Source organism: Sciurus vulgaris (genome assembly GCF_902686455.1).
Source record: "Sciurus vulgaris genome assembly, chromosome: 6".
Lineage (NCBI taxonomy): Eukaryota > Metazoa > Chordata > Mammalia > Rodentia > Sciuridae > Sciurus > Sciurus vulgaris.
In genome coordinates this window covers 72,058,745-72,086,215 of record NC_136466.1, presented here as the reverse complement: position 1 = coordinate 72,086,215, position 27,471 = coordinate 72,058,745, and the positions used below count along the sequence as shown (strand labels likewise).

At 53.0% G+C, this 27,471-nt stretch overlaps 1 protein-coding gene across 5 annotated transcripts in view; it reads left to right on the top strand.

The window, feature by feature from the left end:
- PSD2 (pleckstrin and Sec7 domain containing 2) overlaps window positions 1-27,471 on the top strand; it is a 72,778-nt gene that overhangs the window by 25,950 nt on the left and 19,357 nt on the right. For 2 of the 5 annotated variants that reach the window (XM_079143952.1, XM_079143953.1), the window contains exons 2-8: window positions 1,115-1,255; window positions 15,176-15,600; window positions 17,724-18,173; window positions 18,605-18,799; window positions 22,196-22,276; window positions 25,646-25,758; window positions 26,499-26,557. In XM_079143952.1, coding sequence (XP_079000078.1) covers window positions 15,209-15,600; window positions 17,724-18,173; window positions 18,605-18,799; window positions 22,196-22,276; window positions 25,646-25,758; window positions 26,499-26,557 — 1,290 coding nt within the window. In that variant the 5' untranslated portion in view covers window positions 1,115-1,255; window positions 15,176-15,208. Of the gene's footprint in view, window positions 1-882; window positions 1,256-11,099; window positions 11,124-15,175; window positions 15,601-17,723; window positions 18,174-18,604; window positions 18,800-22,195; window positions 22,277-25,645; window positions 25,759-26,498; window positions 26,558-27,471 lie in introns of those variants that run through there. The other 3 variants (XM_079143955.1, XM_079143951.1, XM_079143954.1) reach the window with 3 other exon arrangements.

Genomic DNA, 27,471 nt, shown 5'->3' with positions numbered 1-27,471 from the left:
CAGGGCCTGACTTTAAGCTGATTTCCCTTCTCCAGCGTCTGGGCCCACTTACCCTTCCCTCCTACCCACCAGTCCTTAGCCCCCTTAGATTCCTGTGGTTAGGGGCACTTTAGCATCTCTGAGAGGTGGGACCTGGCTGAGCAGGAGTCTCACAGTCAAGAAGTTCTATCTAGTGTCAACCTTTTTTGGAGCTGGAGGCCTGGGGTGAGAGGGAGTACTTTAAGGTCATGACTAGCCAAGGGGTAGAGTCCCTAGGGCAGGTGCCTTGGGATGTGGTGTCCACAGCCCAGAGCACTCTCTCTCTCTTTATATCACCTTCTATCTGCCTAGGGTGGTGTCCCCTGACATGGCACCGGAACTTGTATCCTTGGTTGGCCATTCCTCACTTCCTATCTCTCTCAGGGTCTCTCTCCTTTGTCTCTCTCTTGCTCCTCCCCTCCATCTCTGTCCCCAAGTCCCCTCTTCACCCCATGTCCCAGGTCTGTCTGTAGCTGTGTGTCCCGGCAGGTCTCAAGGGCGCAGTTTTCCTTTTTCTGAGACCCTCCACCTTGCCCCTCAGTCCCCACTGCTCCCTTGTGGGTTCCGGAGTGGAATTGTCCTTAGGTGTCTGTTGGGGAAGGATGGAGGGCAGGAGTAAGTCGATGAACGGACCCCTGGGGGAGGGCAAGGGCCTGTCCCCTCCTTCACCTGGAGGAGGGGCGGGCGGGCCACACTGTCTCAGGGACTGGGGCTGGAGGGCCCTGCCGAGGGGGCGGCGATTGGGTCTGCCCCGAGGGTTGGGGACCGCGGGCCGGCGGGGCTAGGAGGGGGCGGAACCTCGCGGCGTTCCCCTCCCCCACTTTCTTAAAGGGCCCAGCGCGGCGCTGTGCGGGACAGGGTTGGTCACACCCTCCCCAGCTCGGCCCCGCAGAAGGTCGAGCGCTTGGTGCCCAGGCACCGCGGGCGGGCCAGCCGGGTGGCCGCTGTCACCTCCCGGCTCCGCGCCCGCCTGCAGTCCCCCCCGCCCTTCCCCGCCCTTCCTGCTCCTCCCTCCCTCCCTCCCTCCCTCCCTCTCGCCTTCGTTCCCTCCCTCCTGCCGTCCGTCCCCCTCAGTCTCTGCTCAGCTTCTCCACAGCCGAGGCTCCGGCACCTGAAGGGACAGAAGCGGGCGCGGGGAGCTCCGAAAGGCTGCAGCGGAGCGGGACGGTCAGCCCACTGGCGGCCTCCGCATGGCCCCGCCGTGAGAGGCTGGACCCAGCGACTGGGACCTGGAGCGGTGAGTGGGGCCGGGGGACCACCTTGTCCCCAGGGCCCGCGTGCTCCGGCACCCCGCCCCTCCCCTCTCGAGGCTAAACTGGGGACGGGGAGCGGGCGCTGAGGGGTGGGGAGGGGGCCGCATGCTGGGTGGCGGGAGCCGCCCTCCGCCCTCTGTGCCTGCTAGGGTCTGCTAACAAAGCTACATTTCGAGATCAATTCTGTGGCGGCTGGAGCATCCGAAGGATACGGTTGTCATGGAGATGGGGCCGAGAGAGGAAGCCCGAGATGGCCGGGACTGGGCCAGGGAGTGGGGGCGCTGCTAGGAGCCCCGGCCCAGGCTGCAGGGAGGGTTAGAGCTGGCCAGCCCAATTGTCTCCTGGGTTCTGCCTCCTGATCCCCCTCCCCCTTTTGTATAATCTGAGTGTAAATGTGTGCGTTGATGGGGTGCCAGTGGCAGTTTGGTGGCCCATGATCCGGGTGCTGGGTGACGGGGCCTGCCAGCAGCCACCTTCACAACCGAGCAGCTTTGAGGATTTATTTCTGTTTCCAGTTTCCTAACTTTGACAGCCGGGCTTGGCCGCCAGGCCTCCCCAGCTCTGCCGCTAGAGCAGGGGCTAGCGTGGGGGCGTGGCAGGCAGCGGGCAAGACTGAGGAGGCACATAATGGCTGTGGTAGCGGCAGTGAGGGAGGGGTCCTTGGAGCAGGCTGCTAGGTCTGGGTGGGGCACGGAGTCCAGATGTGGGGACCACCCTGCCCAGTTGGGCTCCCTCCTAGGAGGAGGTGTTCAGACTCCTGCTGTCCCTGAAGCATCTGGGGGCTCCCAGGAATGAGAACGGGGTGGGGGTATTGTTTCTGCACGGCCCCCGGGGGCCACTGTCCAATGCCCACCCCTTTGTCTTAGGGCCATCTTGTGAGACCCAGGAAGAGAACTGGGGGTAGATGCTGCAGTCACAATGGAACAGGGGTCAACACTCTGGCAGGCTAATGATAAACCATGCTGAGCTTGATGGGGACCCAGGACAGGGCTCACGGTCTAGCCAGCATAGATGAGCAGCTTGAATTTTCCTGGGTTCTCCAGCTTCTTCCTGTAGACCCAAGAACTCCAGACAAGAGCTACTTAATGGGGGCTACTCAGGCAGCTCAAGGGAGAGTGGGTAAGGGACACTGGGATCACCTCCAAGTCCCACTGCTGACCCTGCTCACATACAGTCCTTTCACTCCATCCCCAGGGAGGTTAGGAACTCTGTGTACCAGGGAAGCTATAGGTTCTATGGCCCAGAGTTCTCTGAATCAGTGAAATGGGCCAGCTGCCCTCCCTGCCCTTTTATGTCTCTGGAGGAGAGACCTGCCTCACTAAAGTCCCTTCCTCCCAGTATACAGTGGAGATAGTGGATTAAAAAAAAAAATTTAGATGTTGATAGATCTTTATTTTATTCATTTATTTTTATGTGGTGCTGAGAATCAAACCCAGTGCCTCACACATGCTAGGCAAGCGCTCTACCACTGAGCCCCAACCCCAGCCCCTGTGGCTTTTGAGTGGGGCTATCGATACAAAGTTTGGTTCTTTTGGAACATGACAGGCCCATAGAGCGTTCCCATACATGGGGTGAGTAGGTGGGTGGGGGCCCAGCTAAAAGTGGAAGGATGGCGGGAATGTCTTTGGAAGGGCTCCCCCACTGCTGCCTTGCAGTATCCAAGTCTCAGTGCTTAGGTGATTTGTCCCTTGTAGCCCCAGGGATTTCCTATGCTAGACTGAGAGGTCTCCCTCCTGCTGCATGTCCTGATCTGACAGCTATGGGGTGCAGACTTCCTGGGCAGACCTGACCAGTAGTGCCTCCCTTGGTCTTCTCTAACTAAGGAGGATGCAAAGCTAGCTGAAAAAAATGACATCCTTCTCCGGACAGAACTGCAAGAGAAGGGCCAGGGGATGCCACCCTGCCCAGCTTCCAGCTGTCAAGCACCAGCACTGTGGGAGGTCCTTTCCAGTACATTGCAGCCTTTAGAGGGAGGTACTGCCATTACTCCCATCTTGTGGAGAAGGATGCTGGAGCTCAGGGAGAAATTGCTTGTTCAAAGTCGCCTGGTTACTAAGTAGCAGAGAAGGGATTTGCACCTGGGAAGAACTTTCTAATGCTCATACTTGTGCCCCCAGCCTCCTCCTCTTCTTCCTTGGAGATACAACTTAGGAGGGAGTTGGGTCTGAGTGCCTCACCATCTGGACAAGGGGGTGACCTTGGGGGAAACTGAGGCATCAAACTGGGGTCTCCTTGGAAGGTGGGGTGAAGGCACTCCCATTCTGGTTGTCGGATTGCAGGAGATTGCTGATGCCTCTTGTGACAGACGACGCTCTAGACCTCCTTTGCCAGATGGTCTTTTCCAGGAAAATCTGTTTTGAGCGGCATCTTATGTCTGGGGCTCCATATTTAGACTGGCTTCTCGAATGGAAGGATACACTCAGGCTGTCGCCCCTCGAGGGGTGTTTAGGGGTGGGGTGCTTGGGGGTGGGGTGGACTTGGGGCCAGATCTGGTTCCATGCCACAGCTTGAGGTGGGGAGGGGTCCATATCTCTGCCCCAGCTGAGGGCTGCCTTGCTGGTCTCCCTCATGGCTGACTGTTTCCTTAGAGTCCTTGTCACCCATGTGGGTTTGCTCACAGGGGCGTCTGCTTCCTGGAGTCTAGCCTCCTTTAGGTGGTGAGCTGCTCCAGGGCTGTGCCTACCTGGCCTGGGTAACTCCAGAGTCCAGCTGACGCAGGACCATGGCCCAGCTTCCCAGAAGCCTGTGGCCTGCTCAGGGGTGGGAATATCCTCTGCCTCCTGCCCCACACCTCAGCCATCAGCAATCTTCTTTGGAGTGTCTTGCTGCACTTCTTCCTTGTCCCACCTCACTTTTTATCTTGTCGCACCTGATTATACAATGAATACCCACCTACACCCTTTACCTAGAGACCTAGATTTGCCAGTCACTAACATGTTGCCATATTCTCTCTCTCTCTCTCTCTCTCTTTCTCTCTCAATAGTAAGTTGCAGACATCTTAATACTTTACCTCAAAATACTTCAGCATGAATTTCCTGTGATGAGGGCCTTTATCTATAAAATGATTATACTATTTATTTTTTTTATTTTTGGTACCAGGAATTGAACGCTAGGTCACTTAACTACTGAGCCACATCCCCAGTCCTTTTTTGTATTTTATTTAGAGACAGGGTCTCACTGAGTTGCTTAGCACCTTGCTAAGTTGTTGAGGCTTGCTTTGAACTCACCATCCTCCTGTCCCAGCCTCCTGAGCTGCTGGGATTATGGGCAAAATGACTATACTGTTATCATACCCAAGAAATTTAGTAATGATACAGTTTGATCTAATATGTAATCCACATTTGAATTTCTCTAATTGTTCCAGTAATGTCCTTTATGGCTCTTTTTTAAAAAAAAATATCAATTAAGGAGTATACGTTGTATTTAGTTATTATGTCTTTTTTGATCTGGAATAATAACCTGATTTTTAAAAAGTTTTTTTTATGACATTATTAATTTTGAAGTCTTATGAAATATCCCACATTCTAGATTTTTCGTCTTGCTTGCTCCTGCTTATACCATATTTTTGGCATTTTTGGGCATGCGTATACCATAGGCGATGTGTGTCTTCTCAGCGCCTCACATCAGGAGGTGCATGTTCTGAGTTTGTCCTGTTAGGGTTGGTGTCAAGTTAGGCCACTTGACTGAGGAGTCCCTTTGTTCAATTCCTCCCCGTTCTCTAATTCCAGAAGCTTCAGCCACCTGCTCATCCAAACACCACAAAACTGACTGAACCCGTACTTCAGACCAGGCATGGGAGAATGGAGATTCCACAGACACAGATGGGCCCTTAGGGAGCTCATAACCTCAGGGTGGGGGTGGGTGAGCCACAGCCCACGCGGGTGCTGTTGATGAGGGAGAGGGGAGGAGCAGAAAGAGGAGTGAGGGGTGGTGAAGGGAGAGGGCATGGGGTGCAAGACAGGAAGGAGGCACAGTCCAGAGCTGGCCTGGAATGTGGGCAGCAGTTGGCGTTTTCCCCAAGGGTACTGGAAGCCACCAAAGGGTTTTACAGAGGGGAGTGGTGGGCCTTTTTGTGTACTGGAAAGGTGCTTGGAGGAGGAAGAGTGGAATTGGTGGGAAGGGGACCAGTTGGAGACACCAGGTCAACGTGGGAAGCCTGGGCCCCAGACAGAGCTGCAGTGTGTGTTGCTGAGGGAGGGAGTTGGGTGCTTGGGTGGCCCTGGTGGGATGGGGCATGCTGGGATGGGATGGACTAAGGAGGGGCTTAGGAGGTGGGTAGGTGGGCCCAGTGTGCGGCTGGAGGAGGGGGAGCAGGCAGGAAGAGCCTAGGTACAATGGCTGGGGAAGGCTGATGGGGGAAGTGGTTTCAGGTGTGAGGTCTGAGATATCTTTCAGATCAGAGAAACTGTGAGGGAAGGAAGCTCTTTTCCCTGGTGTAGTGGCTGCCTGTGACCACCCTCTCAGAAGTTCATTTTGAGATGAGAGCAGAGAAAGGCCATTCACTCCCTCCGACAGCAGGAGTGGATGGTAGGCTTCCAGGCACCATCAGGGTAGAGACTGGTGCAGGCCTAGGGGCCAGCTAGAGGCAGCTGCCCCCTAAGTCAGGACAGTCCCTCCCCATAGAACCCAACTCCCTCACACCATTTTGCTTCTTCATACTTGCTTGGCAAAACCCATGCTGCTTAGGTCCAGCACTTGGCCTACTCCACATCAGGCCTGCTCCAGCCCAAGCTGTGTAACTGGATGGGGCCGGGGAAAACCATCGCCCCAACTTTAAGCCCAATCCCATGGATTCAGATGGGCCTTTGGTGCCGCCCAGCACTCATGCCACAGGTTCCCAGTCCATCACCTCTTGCTTGCACATCATGCTAATGGCTATTTCATATTTTCTCTTCTTTTTAAACATTTTTTATTGGTGCATTATAATCATACACAAAAGTGGGATCCATTGTGACATACTTGTGCATGTACAAGTATGCATAATTTGCTCAATGTAATTCCTCAGTACCTCCCCTTTCCCTTCCCTGAGTCCTCTCCTCTGCGGGTGTCCCTTCTATCTTCACAAGATTCTCTTTCCCTCCCTTTTTCTCTCTAGCTTCCACATATGAGAGAGAACATACAACTTTAACTTTATTCCACTTACTGCCATGTCCTTCAGTTCCATCCGTTTTCTTGCAAATGACACAATTTCCTTCTTCTCTATGGCTCAAACTCCATTGTGTGTGTGTGTGACATTTTCTTTATCCATTTATTGCTTGACAGGAACCTAGGCTAGTTCCATCACTTGGCTGTCATCACACTTTCTCTCCAGCTACTCCTTTCTGATCCTCCCTTTCAGCTGATGCCTTTGAGGAAGTAGAAACAATCAGAACTTTTCCAGACCCCAGCGCTTCGTGCACCCATCTACCTGTTTCAGCACCCGCTGTCCCGCCTTCCTTCTGCCACCATGGGTGGAGTGTCCCTGCTCCTGGCTAAGGTCATCCCTCTCTACTTGTGCACTGGATTTTGTCAGTCCTCTTGTGTGTGCCTGGGGAAATTGTTCCAGCAAGTGCCCCTTCCTGCATCCCCAGTCCCCCTCCCGCTCCCTTCTAGATCAGCAGGACTCCTGCTGTTCTTTCTCCTGTCTTCTCCACAGCCCCACTGCATCTCCTCTCCTTTCTAGCGAAGCCCCTTAGAAGGGTCTTTGAGACTCCTGTCTCCACGTCCTCTCCTCCCATTCCCTCTGACTGCACTTTGGTTGGCTTTGCCCCTGCACTCCACTCCACGGTCTCCTTGTTGTGGCACAGAGGCCAGTTCTCAGTGCTCTTCTGCAGCATTTGACACCTTCCATCTCCCTCTTCCTTGACATGCTCTCGTTGACGTCCAAGACTCCATTCTCCTACTTTCTTCCCACCTCACAGGTTGCTCCTTCTCTGCTTCCATTGTTGGTTCCTCTCTTCCTCTCCCAGTGATCTGGGAGTGTCCCAGGACTTGGCCCCTGCACAGCTGTCTTGCCCATTGTGTGGATCTCGTCCTGTCCTGCAGCTTTGAGTGTCACCTATATGCTGCCAGCCCCTACATTCATACCCAAGACTCTACCTCTTCCCTGGGCTTTAGGAGCCTCTTCCACATCTCAGCTTTCAAAGCCACTAGACACTTCCAGCTCAACTTGTCCAAAGCTTATCTCCCCTCTTTCCTCCCCAGGCTCGTTCCACCCGGTCTTTCCCTTCTCTCTTGTCATTCTGGTTGCTCAGAGTCTTGTCTTCTCCTTTCTACTGCCCCATACACTGCTCATCAAGGGGTGAGGCTTTACTCATGCCCAGCTGTCCCCTCAGTGGGCCTTGGTGAGTGAGGATGAGATCGTGGACTGGTTCAACACAGCTACACCTGTGTACTTTGTGCCACATACTGTGAATTTTTTTTTCTTTTTTTGGTACTGGGGTTCAAACCCAGGGGTGCTCTACCACTGAGCCACACCTCCAGCCTGTTTTTATTTTATTTTTTAAATTCCTAGACAGGGCCTCATTAAGTTGCTGAGGCTGTCATTGAGCTTGTGATCCTCCTGCTCCGGCCTCCCAAGTTGCTGGGATCATAGGCGTGTGCCACCATGCTTACCAGTGCTGTGATATTTCCATCCAAGAGGCCACAACTTGTCAGAACCTGAACTGAAATCATAAAGCAGAGACAGGAGAGGACAGGGAACAGGAGGGAGTAAGGGAGGGGACAGGGAGGACTGACCAGGGAGAGTTAAGAGGAGCTACACAATGAAGAGCAAGAGGAGGGTTGGGGAGAAAGGTCAGAGGGAGGAGGCTGGAGGGAGAGGGTTTCCCTTGTGGCGTGTGGGTAGACCACAGGATCCGGGGAACTGGTATTACAGGTGCATGCCGGGTGCTTGGCTCCTTCATGGGAGGATCTGGAAAGTGGGGAATGTGAACACTGGGCAGAGGGAGGGGAGGAGGGAATTCCTGGTTCATCTCTCTTGGCTATTGAAGCTGACTGAGGGGAGGTGACCCAGAGACTGATTCTTGTCGGGTTGGCAGGACTTGCACCTGGTTAGTCCACTGTAGTTCTTGGGAGCTGACATTCAGCCCACAGGCCCATCGGTCACCTGTGGGCTCTAGAAGCAGGGCATGTCCCAGACACCCCCAGAAATTCAAAGGAGATAGAACAATGGTCAGTTTGGCCGTGGACTCCCTTAACCAAGACAGCCCTTGTGGGTCCAGATAGCTGGGGTTCACCCTGGAGGGAGGTCAGCTGGGAGGGGAGTGGCCAGCTATAAAGGTGATTTGGGTTTTGACAGCATACATTGTGGATTTCATTAGTGTTAAGGGCTCCTGAAACCATCATGCAGATGTATGCAAATGCTAAGCAAGTGAGGGTGCCAGTCGGCTGAGGGTTGGGGAGAGAAGCAAGCCAGATGTCAAGGAATGACCTTTGTGGAGTGGACCTCGCAGCACGCTGGGAGGCACCTGAAGATGCAAAAGTGCACCCAGCCCAGGGCACCTCTGCCAACATGAGAAAGGAGAGGTCTTCCCTACCCGCACATCCCAAGCAGAGGTTGCTTCCCTGTCAGCCAAACTGAGAGAAAGCAAGCAGGTAGTGCTGGGCTCGTTAGTAACCCCGAATGGGCACTACCTGAACGGAAGGGGCACTTTTAAGGGAGACCCAGTTTCCTGGTTCTTGCCCGACACCTGGTGTGGCTCATATACCTTAAGATGGAGAGATAGGTATGAACCTGACTTTAAATGGGAGTGTTGGTGGGACCAGGCCTGTAGGGTCCTCTCCTCCCTCAGGCACTGGTGGGATCTCCTGTATGTTCCTCCCCAAGGCCCCACAGGAGTTTTTCTCTGCCTCTACTTCCAGGCTGAGTCTCTGAAACCTCTGCCTCAGAACTCACTCTGACGCTGAATGGTCTGTGCTATGTGTTGCTCCTCCGGGCATCCCACCAGGGGGATGAGGCAGCTAGCTAGTTCCCCTAAGAACTGAGAGGGTTCTGGAAGGCAGTGGGCATGCCCTTCCCAGAGCACCACACAGACATCCTCTCCTTCCATCCTCACAGCAGCCCTGCAAGGCAGGTACTGTTAGCATGCTCCATTTTATGAAGGAGGACACTGAGGCTCAGAAAGGTGAGCAACTCTCTTGAGGTCAAACAGTCTGTGGGTAGCAAAGCTGGGATTTGAAGCCAGGTCTTTCTGAGTGTGCAGTTCCATTGTGCACTGATCCACTCTCCTGGACTCTTCTGGAATGAGGCATTTGTTGCTGTTCAAGGTGGTTCAATCTGGAAAGACCAAATGCGTTAGGAGGGTTAGGGCCACTTTGGGCTGTGAAAGCAAAGAGGTTCCTGAGACTCCTGAGTGGACACTCCCTGTGGTTATCTTGGGCTCTTCCCTGCCCTAGGGAGCTGGGATACTGAAGAGGCATGTGCTCAGACTGACCTGGGCTTGAGGGGGATGCCTGGAGCTCTGAGATGACAGGGAGAGTGACCTCTAGGTGCCTTGGCTAGCAGAGCCTGTAGGGAGCATGGTGAGCTGTGTGATCCAGGGACTTGACCCAGGGATCTTCCTGGCAGTTTCTTGCTGCACATGCTCAGTGATCCAGCAGGTTCTGATGGAGCCTGGAGTGCTCAGACCTGGGCCATCTTGAGCCCTAGGCTAGTGATGGGTTCTGAACATTTCCTGTGATTGCCTTGATTGACTTATATGAGTGTCTGCGTTTGTCCTTTTGAGTTGACGTGTGTGTGAAGATCCCAGCTATGTGCTAAAATCTAGATGAGTCAGGGAGCCAGTTAGTTCAGAAGAATTTAGGGGAAGCGCAGCAGGGTCAGTAGGGGTGTTCTGTTTGGGTTTCTAGGGGCAGAGAGTGATTAAAAAATGAAAACTTTCCTTTCTTTTTCTTTTCCCTCCTCCTCCTCCTCCTCCTCCTCCTCCTCCTCCTCCTCCTCCTCCTTTTTTGGCCAGGGAACCCCTGTGAAATTCTCTACACCATCTAATGTCAGAAGTGGAAGGTTCTTGGGGATTGTTCAGGTTGGGGCTCATGCCCAGAGCCTACGAATGGGCTTTCAAGGTCTGTGAACCTCTCGAAACAGACTCAGAATGTTGTGCACATATGTGAGAGTTCCTCTGGGGCAGGGTCCTCACCTCTATCAGATGCTGAAAGAGTCCCCAGATTTGGGAATGGTTCAGAATCTCTGCATGTGGGGGAATGAGACCAGAGAAAGCTTTCATTTTCCTGAGCTCCTCGAGCAAATTAGAGGCTAAACCAGTGTTCTGGTCCCCAGTCTTTATCCCTGGGACTTTGGTAGTCTTAGTCTTACCTCCACACTGATATTCCCGAGCAGTGTTCTCTGACCCCTGCCTCTTCTACATGCTCTTCCTGGGCTAAGCACCTGACATCCTGCAGGCTTAGGTTTTGCCTGTTGGGAGTAGTGCTCAGCCCCCTTCCCACCTCTTCCCTGCTGTCCCCATTTTCCCCAAGTGGCCTGCTCCCCAACCCCCAGCTCCCTGCTACCACTGTGTATGGGTATGGTCAGTGAGGGTGCCTGTCTTCCCCAGTGCCACCTCAACCTGATGCTCTGGGTTGTCCCTTCCCTGACCCCTGATTCTCCAAAGGCAGAAGGGTTTTGATGTAGTGATGTTGGTCTAGCTGCCTTAACTTTGCCCAGGGACCTGGAGGCTGCTCCTCCCTGCCTTGTCACCCAGAGGGATTGCCCCGTGTGAGCATGTGTGCCTGACCCCACGATGTCTGTGTACGGGCATCTGTGCACACATGCTTGCCTCTGTGTCTTGCAGTGCCACCTGGAGCCCTCCTGCTGGGGCCCTACCTCCACTTGGGCTTCCCACTGTCCCTGGCTGAGGCCTCAGCATGGAAGGGACGGTAAGATTATCCCTATAATAGTCTAGTATTCCCAAGAGAATCTCAGCCTTGCCACGTGCTCCTGAACCTCTCTTAGCCGCTGCCAAAGATGGGGGTGATGATAATTCCAGATTACTCACTCAACAAATATTTATAAAGCACCTATTATGTGCCAGGCATAGTACTAGGCTATGAAGAGACAGCTATGAACATGGCAGGTCCCCACCCTCACTAAGTTTGCATCTTAGTGTCAGGTGATGGGTGGGAAGTAAACAAACAGATGAAAGGGGAGTTTAGCTGCTTGTGCTCTGACTCCTCCTGGAGGAGTGTGATAGTGTGCTAGGTGGTCAGAGAGGGCCTCTCTGAGGAGGCAGCATTTGAGTTGAGCCTTGGATGGAAAAGAAAACAGGCATTTAAAGATCTAGGGAAAGAGCATTCTAGGTCAAGGGTACAGCTGGTGCAAAGGCCCTGTGGTGGGAATGAGCTCAGGGAGAAAAAGAAGGTCAGGGTGGCTGAAGGGGAATGAGGAGAGGCAGCAGGGCCTTTTTAGGCCATATTGGGGAGACTGGATTCTAATCTTAGGATGATGAGAAGCATGGGAGGATTATGAATAAGGGGACATGTGATATAATTTGTTTTCATAGAGTACTTTAGCTGTTGTGGGGTGCGTGGTAAGGGGGACAGGGTTGTCTCAGGAGCAACTGAGACCCAGAAAGTGCTTCGCTCAGTTGTCAACCCTTGCTCAGCCAGGGTTCTCCTATCATCATGGTCTCCATCTGGTGCTGAAAAGAGGCTGCGGAGCCCAAGGTCATCCCAAGGACTGTAGGATGGGGAGAGCTCCTGCCTGGAAAAGGCCCTGGAGCAGACTGAGAGAAGCTGCAGGGGATCTCGGCGACTGGCAGATGTCATTTACAGTCATCTCCTTGGGATGGATGCCCAGTGGCCCAGCTGTACCCTCTGCCTTACTCTTGTCAGGGGGGCTGGAAGTGGGCAGGGTCAGTGTTTTGGGCCAGCTCTCCCAGTTGAGCATTTGGGCCCTTGATCTCATGAGAGGGCCTAATAGGGGGCCTGGGAACGATGGCTCATCCTGCAGCTCTGACCTCTGGTGGCAGAGGGAGGCTACTCCCGGTTCTGGAGGCAGCTACTTACCATGTGATCCTTCCTGGATTCTGTGCCTCGGTCTCCGCATTTGTCAGATGCGGTGGTGTAATGAGTAGAGCCTGCTGCCTTTCATCCCTGACCTCAGATCCTTAGGCCTCGGATCGCTCAGTGTTTGTGCCTCAGGTTCCTCCATCAACCCTTGGGGAGGAAAGGCAGACAGTGGTAACGTTCCCATTCTGCCGACGGCTTCACCAAGGCCAGACAGGGCCATGAGGAACCCTGTACACATCTGTCCCAAGTGAGGCCTTGCGGCATTGTTTTATACCTCTGCCCTGAAACTTACCCTTTAAGCACTCCTCCTGAGGCTCAGCAAGAGAGGGAGTCCTGGCTCAGCTCTTCTGGACTCACTTGGCCCTCTGCCCTGGCAGGGACTCTGGGCCCCCCGCCCAGAATAGAGCTGAATGCTGCCCCTTGTCTGCCCACCCAGAAACCAAGCACCGGCCCAGTTCCCGGTGCTGGCAGAACCTCCATCCTGCTCCCAGCTGTAGGAGGACATGGCAGAGCAGGTAGGGATGGAGCTAGCCTGAAGAAGCTGCTAAAAGTTGGGGAGGGGGTGGCATAGGGGTCTCCTAAGAGGTCCTTGATTTATCTATAGCCCTGACTTTGGGGCTGGTGGAGACTGAGCATTAAGTGAAGCCACTTACATTCTCAAACCTTGGGTTTCACTGGGGGTTCAGGCAGAGTCCTCACCAGATGGGGGTACCCCACCCTTCCGGACTTAGCTTTAAGCCTGGGCCACAGGGCTTGACACATCCTGATGGGATCAGGCCCCAACCTTGTGCCTCAGTCAGTGCTTACCTGGCCCCAGGCTAGAAAGCAGTCTAGAGGACAAGGCCAGAGTTCAGGCAGCAGGCCAAAAGGCCCCCGCCTCTTTATTCCTTTCTAAGTGCCACCCCCAGCCCCTGGAGACTCAGTTGAGGAGGTGACCTCCTGTCCTCCTGTTCTCCCTCCTCTGGGTACACAACCAGAGGGAACAGATCGAAATAGCAACAGCAGCGGCAGGGATGTAGGGCAGACCAGAAAGATGGTGCTGAGCCCTGAGGGTCCCTGGTGTCCTAGGATCAGGGCTCAGATAGTTTGGAACCTGAGCCTTGCTTTCGTCTTTTTTTTTTTTTTTTTTTTTTTTAATCTGTGGACTTTTAAAAAAAATAGGCAAAATCTTATTCTCATGCAGTGGTCTAGACTCTAGGAGGAGGTGATCAGGTGGGGTGGGCTGGGGCCACAGATCTGACTGTCCTGCCCCCTGCTCTTTTTTTCCCTTTGAAACCCCATGATTAAATTATTTTTAACCAGTTTTTCATAGCTGATCTTTCTTCAAGGACCCAGAAGTCACCAGAGAAGTAGACCCAGCTTCCTCTCTGGGCTCATCTTTAAGTGGGAAGTCCTCCTGGAGTCTAACTCCTGTTTTCCACACTTGCCTCATTATATATTAAAATGGCTATATCCCTCCCTGCACAGTCTGTCCAAGAGATCTGGGGTAGAGTCTGGCCATCTGTATTTTAACATGACCTCAGGTGAGAATTGAGAAGCATATACAGGAAGTTTAGGTCTTATGTCCTTGTAGTTGCCCCTGTGGCTTGTTCTGTTGTAGCCCAGAAAGACAACCCATCCCTCTCCTCCTGCAGCCTCTCCTGAACCCCAGAAGCACTTCTCAGAGGGCAGTGGGGGTTCTGGGGGTAACCAAGGCCTACAGAGGGGGGAAAGAAAGTGGCCCAGTCAGAGACAGCATCCCTGCTTTTTGCAACTCTCCAGGGCTTTGCAGGGGCTGGTTCCCCCACGCTGCACCAAGCAGAGGTGACAGGGTGGCTAGCCTAGACCAGGTGGGGCCAGGGGAAGAGAGTGGAAGAGGGGTGAGCTGGACCACATCCCTCTGTATGTAACCTCTGCCCTTCCCAGCAGAGATGAGGTGGGGCAAGAAGCTGCTGGAAACCTGGATTGACCCCTAACCATTGCAAATGGGGTCAGGGTAGAGACGGAGGACAACAGGGGTCTCCTCACTTGACAAAAGAAAAGCAGACCCAAGGCAAGGAAGGGGGCGGTGGGGCTGGCCTGGGCAGTGCAGTCAGGAGGCCTGACCTAGTCGAACACAAGGCCACACAGAAAGTTGGCAGAGTGGGATGTGACCCGCCTTGCTGTACTCTCCCAGAGTGTTCCCCTCAAGGCTGGTGAGCTCTGGTGGGGATCAGGGTATGGAGGGGAACCCCAAGACTTTTCTTCTTCCCTCATAGCATAGTCAGAGTGCTGGGCGCTACAGAGGCAGCCTGGGCTCTCCCTGAGGCTCGATGGCGCTGCACTTGCCCAGCACCCTGGACAGCGCCTCGCTCTGGGCCTCCTGTGGCTGATGTCTCCAAGATTTGCTTTGGCTTCCCTGGGTGCTCTGATTAAGCTGATGGAGCTGCACTTCTGCTGACTTCCTTGCCTCCTCTCCTAATGCCCCATAGAGGTAGCCTCCATCCCAGGTCCCTCCATTACCTCCAAAGAGTCCCTCATCTCTGGCTCCTGGAGTGAGGGCAGAGAATCTGGGGGAGCGATGCCAACTGGCTGCCATCAGCCAGCAGGAATGGACGGCCTGCAGGAGGTGCTGCCCTAGCCCAGATCCTCCCTACCTGATCTTCACTAGGGGACTTTGGTGAATTCTGAAGGGCATAACAGACACAGGAGGTAAGCAGGAAGACAGTATTAAGGCACAAGGGGCTGACAGGGGTCAGGGAACAGTGAAAGGGCCTGATCTAGGCAGGGCAGTGAGGGGTCCATGACCTGAACCAAACTCCAGCTGGAAGGGTCCTGAGATCATCGTGACCATCCTCCTGCCCCCAGGCAGGCTGTACTGGTACTGGTTCTGCTGGGCTTTGGATCCCCTGATCCCTGCTCTGTCTGACTGATTCTGACATCATCTCTCCATCTTCTGCTAGGTCTACTGGAGTCCCAAGAGCAGCTGGGACAGGATGGAAGCAGCGGCTGCCATGGATGAGGATAAGCTCCCATCCACACTGCCGGAGGAAGGCAGTGCCACCTGGGACCCCAGCCTGGCATCTGAGGAGGAGCCTGGGGTCCAGAATGGACTGGAAGTCAGCGAGGGACTGAGCAGCTGCCTCAGCAGCCCAGTGCACGAGGAAAGAGGCACCCTGGAGGGCACCGAGGAGCCCACAGAGGACCCAGAGAAGGCCCTCTCTGCCACCAACCTGGGCCTCTCCCTTACCAATGGCCTAACCCTGGGACCAGCCATGAACATTCTAGAAGATTCAACAAAGTCCAGGTCCTGGAGGGCTGGTGAGCTGGTAGAGGGGGAGGATATCCCCAAGAGCCTCTGTGCAGACACTGAGGATCCTCAGCTGGGGTAAGTGGGTGTCTTGGGATGAGGTCTCACCACATTCGGCAACTCCAGTCCTATGTGGTCTGGCCCCTGTTTTTTCTCTGGTCCCTGTTTTTCTAAAACATAAGATGGGGATTTTGTATCCCTAGTTTGTCCAGCTTCTGGGTGTTTGGGGAGGATAGAGTCCCGAGTGGGAATTCAGAGGCCTGCAGGTTTGTTGTGTCCACAGCCCTCAGCTCCCCAAGCCATCACGAGCTGACTCTATGTCAGTTGAAGCACTGTACTCCTTCCATTGTAGGCTGGCATTTGAGTTCCAAGTACTTTTAAAATGCTTTGATATGAAAGGTTATCTGGTCCATGCCTCAGCTTTCTGGAGATGAGAATCTACCAGTCCTGCAGCTGGCCACAGGAATTCAGGCTTTGTGAGGTAGCCCCTCTCAGCCGCCTTCACTTGAGGTTGCCATTAGAAAGTTCTACTGGAGATCTTACTTCAGTTCTGCTTATTGGAGTTGTAGCCCCATTTCCATTATCTTCAACAGGAGGTGGCAAGATCTATACAGTCTTGGGGGTGCCATTGGGAGGAGGGTGGGGATGGGCAGGGGAAAATCTAGAAGGCACCCCAGGGCTGAGAAGGGAGCACACAGAAGCATTGGTGAGCACAGCTGTGGTCTTTGGCAGGAACAGGCAAATGTGCAGGTGTGTGTGTGCCTGGGGGCATGTGTGTGTGTGTCTGGCCTACACATGGTGTATGCGTAGGCATGTATGAGCATGTTGGCATGCATGGGTCTGTGGTTGTGAGTGGGGGTGTTGGTGCCTGGCCTGTGCACTTGTGGGTATGTGTTTGGGTCTGAAGTGGGTGTTTGAGGAGCAGTGTCTCTAGGTCTGGTAGGCATGTGAGCACATGGGTCTGGGAACCTGTATGCACTGGGTGTGCATGGCTACAGGTTTCATCCACAGAGAGCCTAGGACAGCCACTGAAGCTAGTCGGGGTTGGGCAGGGGGCTGAGCCTTCTTGGTGCACACCCTTTGTATTCAGGTGACTTATTAATTTGGGATGACTGAAGGTGGGTGCGGAGGGAGGTTTGGAAATTTGCTGATGTTTTTCAAGTCTCCATCAGGGCCATTCCTCACATCTGCTCTGTTGCATGAGCAGGTGGGAGATGGGGATATCATTTGTGGCTCTGACAGTGGGCTGAGAGTCTCTCAAGGGCATGACTCTTTTTTTTTTTTTTGGTACTGGGATTGAATGCAGGAATGCTTTACCACTGAGTCACATCCCCAGCCCTCTTTTATATTTTATTTAGACACAGGGTCTCACTGAGTTGCTTGGGCCCTCACTAAGTTGCTGAGACTGACTTTGAACTCACGATCCTCCTGCCTCAGCCTTCTGAGCTGCTGGGAGTACAGGTGTGGGCCACCACACTGGGCATGGCTCTCTCTTATTTGGATGTCTCTCATCCTCAGCACAGGCCTGGCAGAGGTGTCTTTGGCAGGCAGACCAAAGTCTAGGATGCTTTGATTTGGGGAGTGTGGAGCCAGGTGAACATGCAGTACACTGGGGGACAAACAGAATATTATATACTGATAAGGGCCAGGGATGACATGCAGCGACACCCTGAGGATAGGGAATGGAGAGAAGAGGCCAGTGTGGTGTGGGCCAGTCCCCCTCAGTAATATTGAGGGGATGACATAAAGACAAGCCCTGAGAGTAGAGTGGCTGGCTGAGCTAAGAACCTCCTAGGCTGTGAGAACAGCAAAATGAAGACCCAGTATGACACGAGTTGTGACAGGGAGATGTCCATATTGCTCTGGGAGCTCAGAGGAGCAGCCACTCAGGCCAGGCTCAGGGAAGAGACCCCACAGTCATTTATTTAGAAAAATACCTTGAGGCCTACTGTGGGCCAGGCCACAGGTCAGGCCCTGAGGGGCGGGGACCATGTCTGTCTTTTACACTGCTGTATTCCCAACCCTGGCTCAGCATCTAGCCTCTAGTGCTCAGTAAGTTTTAACTGAAAGAGAAAATAAACAGGACCAACCCATGCCTGCTTTCTGCCCCCAGGCAGCTCCCAGGCACAGATGGTGCAGTCACCAGCCCCTGTATGGGGGACACCTGGGGCCGATGGTGACTGGGTCCTTGCATCCCACAGGCTGGATGACACCGGGGAGCCAGATGTGCGGGATGGCTTCAGTGCCACCTTTGAGAAGATTCTAGAGTCAGAGCTGCTGCGGGGCACCCAGTACAGTAGCCTGGACTCCCTGGATGTGCTGAGCCTCACAGATGAGAGTGACAGCTGCGTCAGCTTCGAGGCCCCCCTCACACCCCTCATCCAGCAGAGGGCCCGTGATAGCCCTGAGCCAGGAGCTGGGATGGGCATGGGGGACATGGGGCCTGAGGGGGACATGGGGGCAGTTGGTGGCAATGGGGAGCTGGGGAGCCCCCTGCGGCGCTCCATCTCTAGCAGCCGTTCAGAGAATGTCCTGAGCCGCCTGTCTCTCACCACGGTGCCCAATGGATTCCATGAAGACGGGCCCCAGGGTCCAGGTGGGGATGAGGAGGATGACGAGGAAGACACGGACAAGTTGCTGAACTCAGCCAGGTGAGGCAGGGCTGGGGCTGGGGCTGGGCCTGGGGCTGGGGCTCCATCCTTGAACAGATGGAGAAACAGACCTGGAGGAGGCAAAGCATATTCAGGTGAACCAGTGTCCAAAGTCAGTGAACCCTCTCCAAGGCCGACTTGTCCATTCTCTGCATCCAGAGTTCTTACCCTGGGTCCTGAGTTTCCATCCTGCTCTTTGGGTTTTGTCAGTTTGTATGAAATCAGGGAGCTGTGTTGTGGGCATGGGCAGTATCTAATGATTTCTTTTGAGGGGTTGGTTCTTCTAAAAGTCTAACTTGATTCTTTCCTGCTGCAGTGGAGCTTCTTCCTCTGCTCTGGCCCCTGAGTGGGTTTTCAGAGGACTGGGATTCCTTCTAGCCTCACACCAGACCTCTGCCCCGGGGCCTCTGATCTCCCTCCTCCATCTGCAGTGACCCTAGCCTGAAAGATGGCCTGTCAGACTCGGACTCAGAGCTGAGCAGCTCGGAGGGGCTGGAGCCTGGCAGCACAGATCCGCTGGCCAACGGGTGCCAGGGGGTCAGCGAAGCTGCTCGCCGACTGGCCCGCCGCCTCTACCACCTCGAGGGCTTCCAGCGTTGTGATGTGGCCCGGCAGCTGGGCAAGAAGTGAGTGGCCCTCCCACCCCTCCTACCCCATGTAAACCTGTCGCCTTCCTCAGCCCAAAGGGGGTGCCAGTGACTCTTTCCAGGGGTACCTGGTGCCAAGGAGTTCCCAACACTCTCAAGGACACCTCCTCCCGCCACTGTCCTCATTCCTACCTCGCCCTAAATCTGTTTCCTTTCTGGGCTGCTTGGGCCAGGGCTGTTGCTCTCAGGGAGGGTGGTTATGGGCAGCCCCTTGGGGCTGGGGCACAGTATGTGGAATGTGGTTATGGGGTCACCATGAATGATAGTGAGGACAGAGTAGCTGGGAAGGAGCTACTGGCCAAACTAATGGGGCCAGGGATAAGGAGAACCAGGGAGGGGAGTGGCAGGGGAAAACTTCTGGGATCTGGACCCAGAAGGGAGTTCTCGGACCTCATTAAGCCTGACTGTCTATTGGGATCCGCTGAAGGGGCTGGAACCTCCAAAGCTCAGGCCCTTGTCTTCAAACTGGAGTGCAAAAAGCATTGGCCAGATGGCAGTTCTGAAGGGCTTGGGGCACAGTGAGGGCTGTGCCTGGGGAAGTCTGCTGGCATGGCCCAAGCATGTCTGACCAATGTGGTCCTAGCTTTTTTTAAAATTTTTATTATTTTTTTTTAGTACTGGAGATAAAAGCCAGGGGCACTTAACCACGGAGCCACATCCCCAGTCCTTTTTATTTTTAATTTTGAGATAGGGTCTTACTAAATTGCTTAGGGCCTCATTGAGTTGCTGAGTCTGGTCTCCTGTCTCAGATTACAGGTGTGCACCAACCTGACCCGCTGGCCCCAACTTTTGACCCTTTTGTCCAGAGTGCCTTCCAGTCCTACTGGAAGGCTCTGAGGTGGGCAGAACAGACCTGGCCTCTGCTTGCTGCTCACAAGGCTAAGGGAGACAGTCAGACCCTTGGCCACCAGTCAGAGCTGGCCCTGTGGTGGCTTAGCGCCCAGGTCTTCCCTCCTCCCTATTGCCTCCTCTACTCTCTGCAGTTTGCACCGGGCCCCCATTGGCCCCAGCCTAGAAATCACAGCTCAGATGCCCCCATCTTCCTTGTTGGGTTGTAAGCCCCCCTCCCCTGAACCTATGGCAGCCTTTTGGTCTCCTCTCTGTGATCAGTCCCTCTCCTGTCTTTTCTACCACTCCCTCTGTAGTCAATTGCCCACAGGCAGTTAATGGATTTGTGTCTCCCATAAGAAAAGCAAAACTCCTCCGGCTTCACAGCCCAGAGCCTCAGGTTTTCTGTCCTGGGTGCCTGTCCTTCTCACTCATCTTCTGAAGATTGGTTCACTGCCGCCCCGCCCTCTGCTTGGGAAGGTCACTGGCAGCCTTGTGTCTTTTGATCTGGTAACCACTCCCCAGGCCACCTTCAGCAGCTTTGACACTCTGCACTAATCCTTCCTATTTCTTTAAAGAATTATTTTTATTATGAAAATTTTAAACACACACAAAAGGAGAGGAAATAATATACTAAATCTTCACATACTCATTTCACTCAGCTTCAAAGTTATCAATATTTTTACATTCTCATTTCATCTATTACCCTGCGGCTTTTTTTCCCCATTTGCTGGAATATTTTAAAGTATATTTCAGACACTCCATTATTTGATCCTTAAGTACTTTAATGTATATCTCTAACTGATCAGAGTCTTTCTATATAATTAAAATTCCATTATAATTGCAAACAAAATTAACAAAAATCCCTTTTTATTGCTAACATTCAGTGTGTGTTTAATTTTCTCTGAGTGTCTCAAAAATGTTGGTCTGTCCAAATCAGGACCCAAAGAAGGTCAGCCACATTGCATGTGGCCTGTGATTTCTAAATGTTGTTTAATCTACGGTGGTCAAGAGTCTCCTTTTTTTTTTTTTTTTTTTTTTTTTCCGGTACTGGGGATTGAACTCAGGGGAACTCAACCACTGAGTCATATCCCCAGTCCTATTTTGTATTTTATTTAGAGACAGGTCTCACTGAGTTGCTTAGTGTCTTGCCATTGCTGAGGCTGGCTTTGAACTTGGAATCCTCCTGCCTCAGCCTCCCAAGTCACTGGGATTACAGGTCTGTACTACTGCGCCCAGATTCTCCTTCCTTTTTCATGTGCTATATAGTTGTGGAAGAAACTGAGCCAGTGGTCCTGGAAAAATTTCCACCTTTTGGACGTGGTATCCTCATGGTGTTATTTTACATGTTCCTCTGTTTCCTGTAAACGGGAGGAAGAGATTGATACTTGATTAGAATCAGGTGGCAATCTGTTCTAATTTTTGGCCAAGAGTTCTTCATTCCAACTTCTTGGAACGCATTCTTCAAAGACCTCCTGGACGACGCTCCCTTTCCTCTGCCTGCTGTTTCTCAGTCTCCTTCACTGGTTCTCTCTTTGTTCTATACTTGTAACTGGGGCTTTCATCAGAGCCCTGCCTTGGGCTGGCTGCCCTGACTCTGTACCTTTTTCTTCTGTGGGCTCAGCTCCCACGGCATCAAGTCCTTACTAACCACCATGGAGTGTCAACTCTCACAGGGATCCATTCAGCCTTGTCCTTGTCCTGAGCTCTGACATCTTCACTATTTTAGTCATGTCACACGCCCATTCTATCTCTCTTTTCTGTGGATTCTGCCTCCTTAATCTTTTTTTTTTTTTTTTTTTTTTTTTGGTATCAGGGATTGAACCCAGTGGTGCTTTACCACTGAGCCACATCCCCAGCCCTTTTAAATATTTTATTCAGAGACAGGGTCTCACTGAGTTGCTCCTAAGCCTTGATAAGTTGCTGAGGCTGGCTTTGAACTTGTGATCCTCCTGCTTCAGCCTCTTGAGCTGCTGCAACTACAGGCATGCGCCACTGCACTCAACCTCAGGCCCCTTAGTCTTCTCCCCATCTCTCTCATCTCTTTCCTGGATAACTACTACCTTCTCCCAGGGGTTTCCACTCAACAGGTAGTGTTCCAAAATACAGATCTGACCACCCTGCTTCAGAACCCCAGAATCACATACCAACCTTGTCTTTGAGCTGCAGCCCTGTTCCCTGCCTCATCTCTGGCCTCTCCCTTTCCTGCTCTCCTCCAGGCTCTGGGGGTACCCTCTGCTGTAGCATCTTGGACATGTTTTACAGTTTCCTCTGTTGGGAGCACTTGGCATCATCCCATCCCCCACTCTTTACATCCAGTGGCACTTTTCAGTGTTGGCTGAGACATCACCTCCTTCAGGAAGCCCTCCTGATCCCCCCGCTCAAGGTTGAAAAACAGGCCTGACTGGCCACCAGGGGGAGGCAGCCTAGAAGTTGGGCAGATGTGGGTGGATGTGTCTGGGTACTCTGAAGCCAAGTCTCCCCTATTGTTTTGTTGTCCTTGGGATGGACCCTGCTTCTAACTGACTTCTCATACTCTCTCTGCAGCAACGAGTTCAGCAGGCTGGTGGCTGGGGAGTACCTCAGTTTCTTCGACTTCTCAGGCCTCACTTTGGACCGAGCACTCAGGTCAGTGGGGCTGGGATGGGACAATGCCCACAGGTGGTATGGGAAGCACGTCTGGATTCTCATCCCAGCTGTGCCATTAACTGCTGTGCAACCTTGCCCAAGTCTCTTGAGCCCTCTAGTGAGGCTATGGGAAGGGTGCTGTAAGGGCAGCAGCAGAGCAGCACCTCGGGGTGGGAACACAGTCATGGCTCTAGGAGAGGGAGGCAAAGGGCCGCCTGTGTGAGCACTTCCTGCCCGCCACATGACACACTTCGTCCTCATAGCAGCTCTGCAAGGTAGGCATGCTCATTCTCATTTCCCCAGTGAAGAAACTAGGAGCAGAGAGGTGAAGAGACTTCCCCACCATCGTTGAGGAGGAGATGATGAAAGGGGATTTTATCTCCGCTCTTACTGGTGTTTGGACCCAGGGAGTAGGCCCCAGGAGGGCCAGGTGCAGGCCCAGGGAACAGGAGGGGGGATGGGTAGATATAGCTGAGTGTTAGCAAGCTCTGGTAGGTACCAGCTAGGGGATGCCAGACTAGGCCTTAGGAGGGATAGATGGCAGTCTCTGAGCTAAGGATGGGTGGTCCATGTATGCTAGGCCTTTTCACTGTGTCCATGTGTCTCTTATAATTTTACAAAATGTAATTCTATTCTTTTTTTTCTGCTTCAGATGGGATGTTTTTTATTGACCTACTGCTAGTTCACCTACGCTTTTTCTGTATCCGATATGCCATTAAACCCACTTATTGTGTTTTCAGTTTGTTATCATATTTTTCAGTTCTAGAATTTTCCATCTGATTGAAACTTTTAAAAAGAGATTCTAATTCTCTGGTGAATTTCCCATCCTTTCCCTCTAATCTTGAACATACTAGTGTGAAATTCCCATCTTCTGTCTCGAACATCTGCATCATTTGAATAATTTGTACCTATTTCTATTGCCTGTTTTTCCTCTTGGTTTTCTATCATCTATCCTGTCTCTTTGAATGCTTAGTAATTTTAAAAATTAGATTCTGTATATTTTATATTGAACTATAGTAGCTCCAGATTATTCTGTATTACTCCAAAGAGGGTTCACCCTGTCCTTTGCTAGGCAGTTAGACAGAAGCATGGTGATGTGGTCCAAATCCAGGCAGAGCTGGACTGAGATGAGACAGTGCCAAAGCCTGGCATGGCTTAGAGTCTGCCTTGATCATGGGATGAAGATCCTGGGAGCTCTCCATGGGGAACCTGGTGTGGTGCTGAATCCTCTCTCCTTGGTGGTTTCCTCATTTTGTCTCAGTACAGCCGGACTGCCAAAAGCCAAAAGCCAAAAGCCAAAAAAAAAAAAAAAAAAAAAAAAAGCAACAACAACAAAAAAACCCAAAAATAAACATCCCTCTTAGAGGCTTTCTGCTTAGCTTTTTAGCCTCCTACTTTCAAATCTTCAAAATTTGGTAAATGTTGCTTGCTGTTGTGTTTACAGTCCCTAAAGTCTCCAGGTTTGTCTCTCCAGTCCCATGAAGCCACTAATGACTTGCCCCTTGTCTGTGCCCCTTGTCAACAGTGCCCCTAGGAAAACGCAGCTGCAGCAGGTCAACCTACATATCCCCAGTCCTCTTCTCTCCAGGACCCTCGTGGTCTTGATTGTCTCAGCAGTTTCCTGATAACTTAAGAAAATGCACTACTTCCGCTGAGACCAGTGAAACAGCTACTCTATCCTGAGCTGAGTCTTGAAGATTGTACAACAATGAGGAAGACTGGAGGGAAAGTGTTCAGTGGCACCAGCTCATGATCAGAGGCCCAGCAGCTGGACTAGAGGGCCTTGTAAATCTGTCTGATAGAGTGAGGCTTGACTGCACAGGACTGGGGAGCCCAGAAGGTGCTGAAAGTAAAGCAATGCAGGCAGCCTCCCATCCAGCAGTGTGCTGACTTCTGAAGAGGGTCAGGTGGAGGACACGAGGACAAGGCCTGAGGGTGGGCCATAGGGCTAGTAGGGAAAGGTCAGTGTGTGAGGTTGCTCAGAGGATGGACCAGAAGGGCTGCAGGGGCTGAGATGGGGAGAGATGGGCAGTGCTGGGGCTGAGCCAGGGGATAGCAGAGAATTCAGTAGCAGTATTGGGCTGGGGCTTGGTGAAGAGCCCTGAAAGGGGACTACGGGCTGGGAAATAGGGGTGGGATGGATGCCTCTTCAGTAGGACAGGCTCAGGCTGGGAGAGGGACTGGATTTTAGAAAGTCTTAATGGAGTATGAGGAGAAGAGGGAGAGGAACAAGGAGGAGGAGGGAGAGGGAGAAGAGGAGATGGGTGTAGGATAGGAGAGTAGTTTGCATGGCAGTTGATGGCCTGGGATTGAATTTCAAGAGTGGTCTGCAGTTTGGAATGCCTTGGAAAACCTCAGAGGGTAAGGGCTGGTCAAGGTGTGGCTCAGGTCCCAGGGAACCTTCGGGGATAGCACGAGAGAGTATAGACAAGTAGGCGTCACAGGCTCTTTGGGCTAGAAACCTAACGAACCACAGCAAAATCAGGAACAATCCATCTCACGAACCCAGACAGAGGCCCAAACTGGCCTAGCCTGCACTGGCGTGCCCAGGCCCTTTATAAGGAACTCTGGCTCCATTTCCCAGCCTCTCTGGCTTTGGGATCAAGCTGCCAGGTGCCCCTAAGAGGTGGGTGATCTTGGAATTGAACTTGAGGGAGATTAAGAGCTGCTCAGCAGAGGTGGGAGGACGCTCCAGGTGGACCCCAGCCTGATCAGAGATGTCAAGCAATGGAAATGCCTGTCCTGTCTAGGGTGGGGGACAGTTGGGGAGGCAGCAGGTGGGTGTGAGGTTGGAAGGACAGGAGGGGAGCTGGGGCCATCAGAAGATCTTGATGTGAGGGACTTGGGTGTTACCCTGAGGTTTCTGGGAAGCCAGTGGCAGGTTTTAAGTAGGGCAGGTCTTGACTACCTTGTATTTAGAAAGACAGCTCAGTGTCTGCGGATGCACTGGGAGGTGCAGGGGGCCTATTGGGAGGGTGTTGCAGGTGTTCTGGGCACGTGATGAGGTGGAGGAGAGGAGGGATTGAGATTGAGGGTGAAGAACAAATCACTGGGACTTGGAGGCAGCTTAGACTTAGGGTAGAAGAAGAGTGAGAGGGCCAGGTCGGGGGACCACGGGCTCAGCCAATGGCACACAGAGGAGCAGGAATGATTGAAGAAGAGCATTCTGATGGGCAGGTGTGGTTAGTCTTGGCCCGACCGTGGAGGAGTGAGGAGTGGATCTCAGGCACTCATCTATTTATTCTTCACAACCTGCTCCTTGGCAGGTGTGTAGGTGTGTATGCCATGGTGGGTCTTCTACCCAGGGTGAGTACCCAGACTGAGGTGGGGGCTCTGGGAGGCCCTTAGCAGCCTTGAATTATCTTCTAGAACCTTCCTGAAGGCATTCCCACTGATGGGAGAAACGCAGGAGCGTGAGCGGGTCCTGACGCACTTCTCCCGCCGGTATTGCCAGTGCAACCCTGATGAAAGTACCTCAGAAGGTATGGCAGGTGCCCCCTCTGCTCCACCCACCTGCCCTAGCCATGCCAGACCTGGCCTTCTCCTACCCAGCTTTACCTGCCACTCTCTCCTGCTGCCAGGCCCAGATAGTCTGTCTGTTTTGGAATGCAGTAGGTGCTCAACAAACATTGCATAGATAGCTGAAGGCACATGGAGTGGGCTCTGCCTGCTGGGAAGAGAGCTCCAGATGTCTTGCCCATGGTCTTTCCCAGTGCCTCAGACCCTCCATCCTACAGGGTTAGTCCTTGGGTCTTCATGCTTTCTGACTCTGTCACAATGCTGATTCTTGGTGTGGTGGGGGTCCTGGTATGGTGAAGGCCTGCATGGGGACCCTCTTAGGGGCAGGACCTGTCCTTTGGATGAACCTGAGTCCAGAAACTGAGGAACAAGATCCCTTATTGGAGGAGACGTGGGTGAAGTGAGGGACATGGCCCAGGACCGAGAGCCATTGCTGGGTCGGAGGTTCAAGGTAAATTTGGTGATAGCAGGCAGGTGTCTGGGCTGGAGCAGAATCAGGGTAGTCAGGTTTCCTCTGCGGGAGGTGATGACAGAGGCAGGCAAATGACTGACACTGCAATGGGGTGGCCCTGAGGTGTGTTGGGCAGGTAGTTAGCTTCTTCCTGTCTCCCAGGCCTGCAGGCTGGTACTGTCAGGAGACAGGTGGGAAGCTGGGTGGGAGTGAGCTGGGTCCTCACTGAGAATGCCACCGTCTCTGATTTAGATGGGATCCACACGCTCACCTGTGCTCTGATGCTGCTCAACACGGACCTGCATGGACACGTGAGTTGGGGGATGTCCTTGCACTGACTCATACTGAGTCATCTGAGCCTGACCCTTTACCGAGTTCCCTTCTTGAGACTTCTTTCTCAGTGACTGTGTTTCTTTTAGCAGCCCTGGGAGTTTGGCAAGTAGGCTTCTAGATTTGTCTCTGCCCTAGTTTTTTCCTGGGTCCTGGTCCCCAAACAGGACAGTGAGAACAGTTGAGTCATATGGGAGTTGAGGGTATGCCAGGTAAGATGTGTGTCCCTAGTTGGGTCCATGCCATTTGCTGCTAAAAGATGGTGTACTCCTTCCACCCTTGTGGGCAAGCCTGATGCCAATCAAATGGTAGGTTACCCTCAAGAAGCGTTCTTGTCACCTCCTTCACCCCACCAGGCCAAAGGGTGAAGTGACAGGTATGGGGCGCTGGGCTGTGAGGCTGGGTCGGGCCAGCCCCAGGTGGCTCAGTGTTTCTCACGGCTCACTAATTCCTTCTTCTTTCCTTGGTCTGCTGCGGGGACCCTCTCTGGGCTCTCCTGCCCTTCCTCAGGTGGTAAGTGTAGCTAGTGGCATGCATGCCCATGTGCCTAGACCCCCATCTCCATGCCACCTTTCTGTGTCCCCATCACATCATCTGGTCCCACCTAATCCCTACCTTGTCATTGCTGACCCAGGGGTGGTCAGAGCACCCTGTTGGGTTGAGAATATTTCAGTGACTCAGGGACAACAGGCCAGCATGTCTGGTTTTAGAGTTAACTAGAAAGTTCGGGCAATATGGGGTAGAAGAGAGCTGGGACAGACCCATCTTCATATCCTACTCTTGCTTCCATGTGGCAGCTGTGTGACTCTGGGCAAGTCACTGGACCTCTCTGAATCTTAGGTTCTGCATCTGTTGGTGGGGGAATAATGATTCTCCCCACAGTATCCTGGGGAGG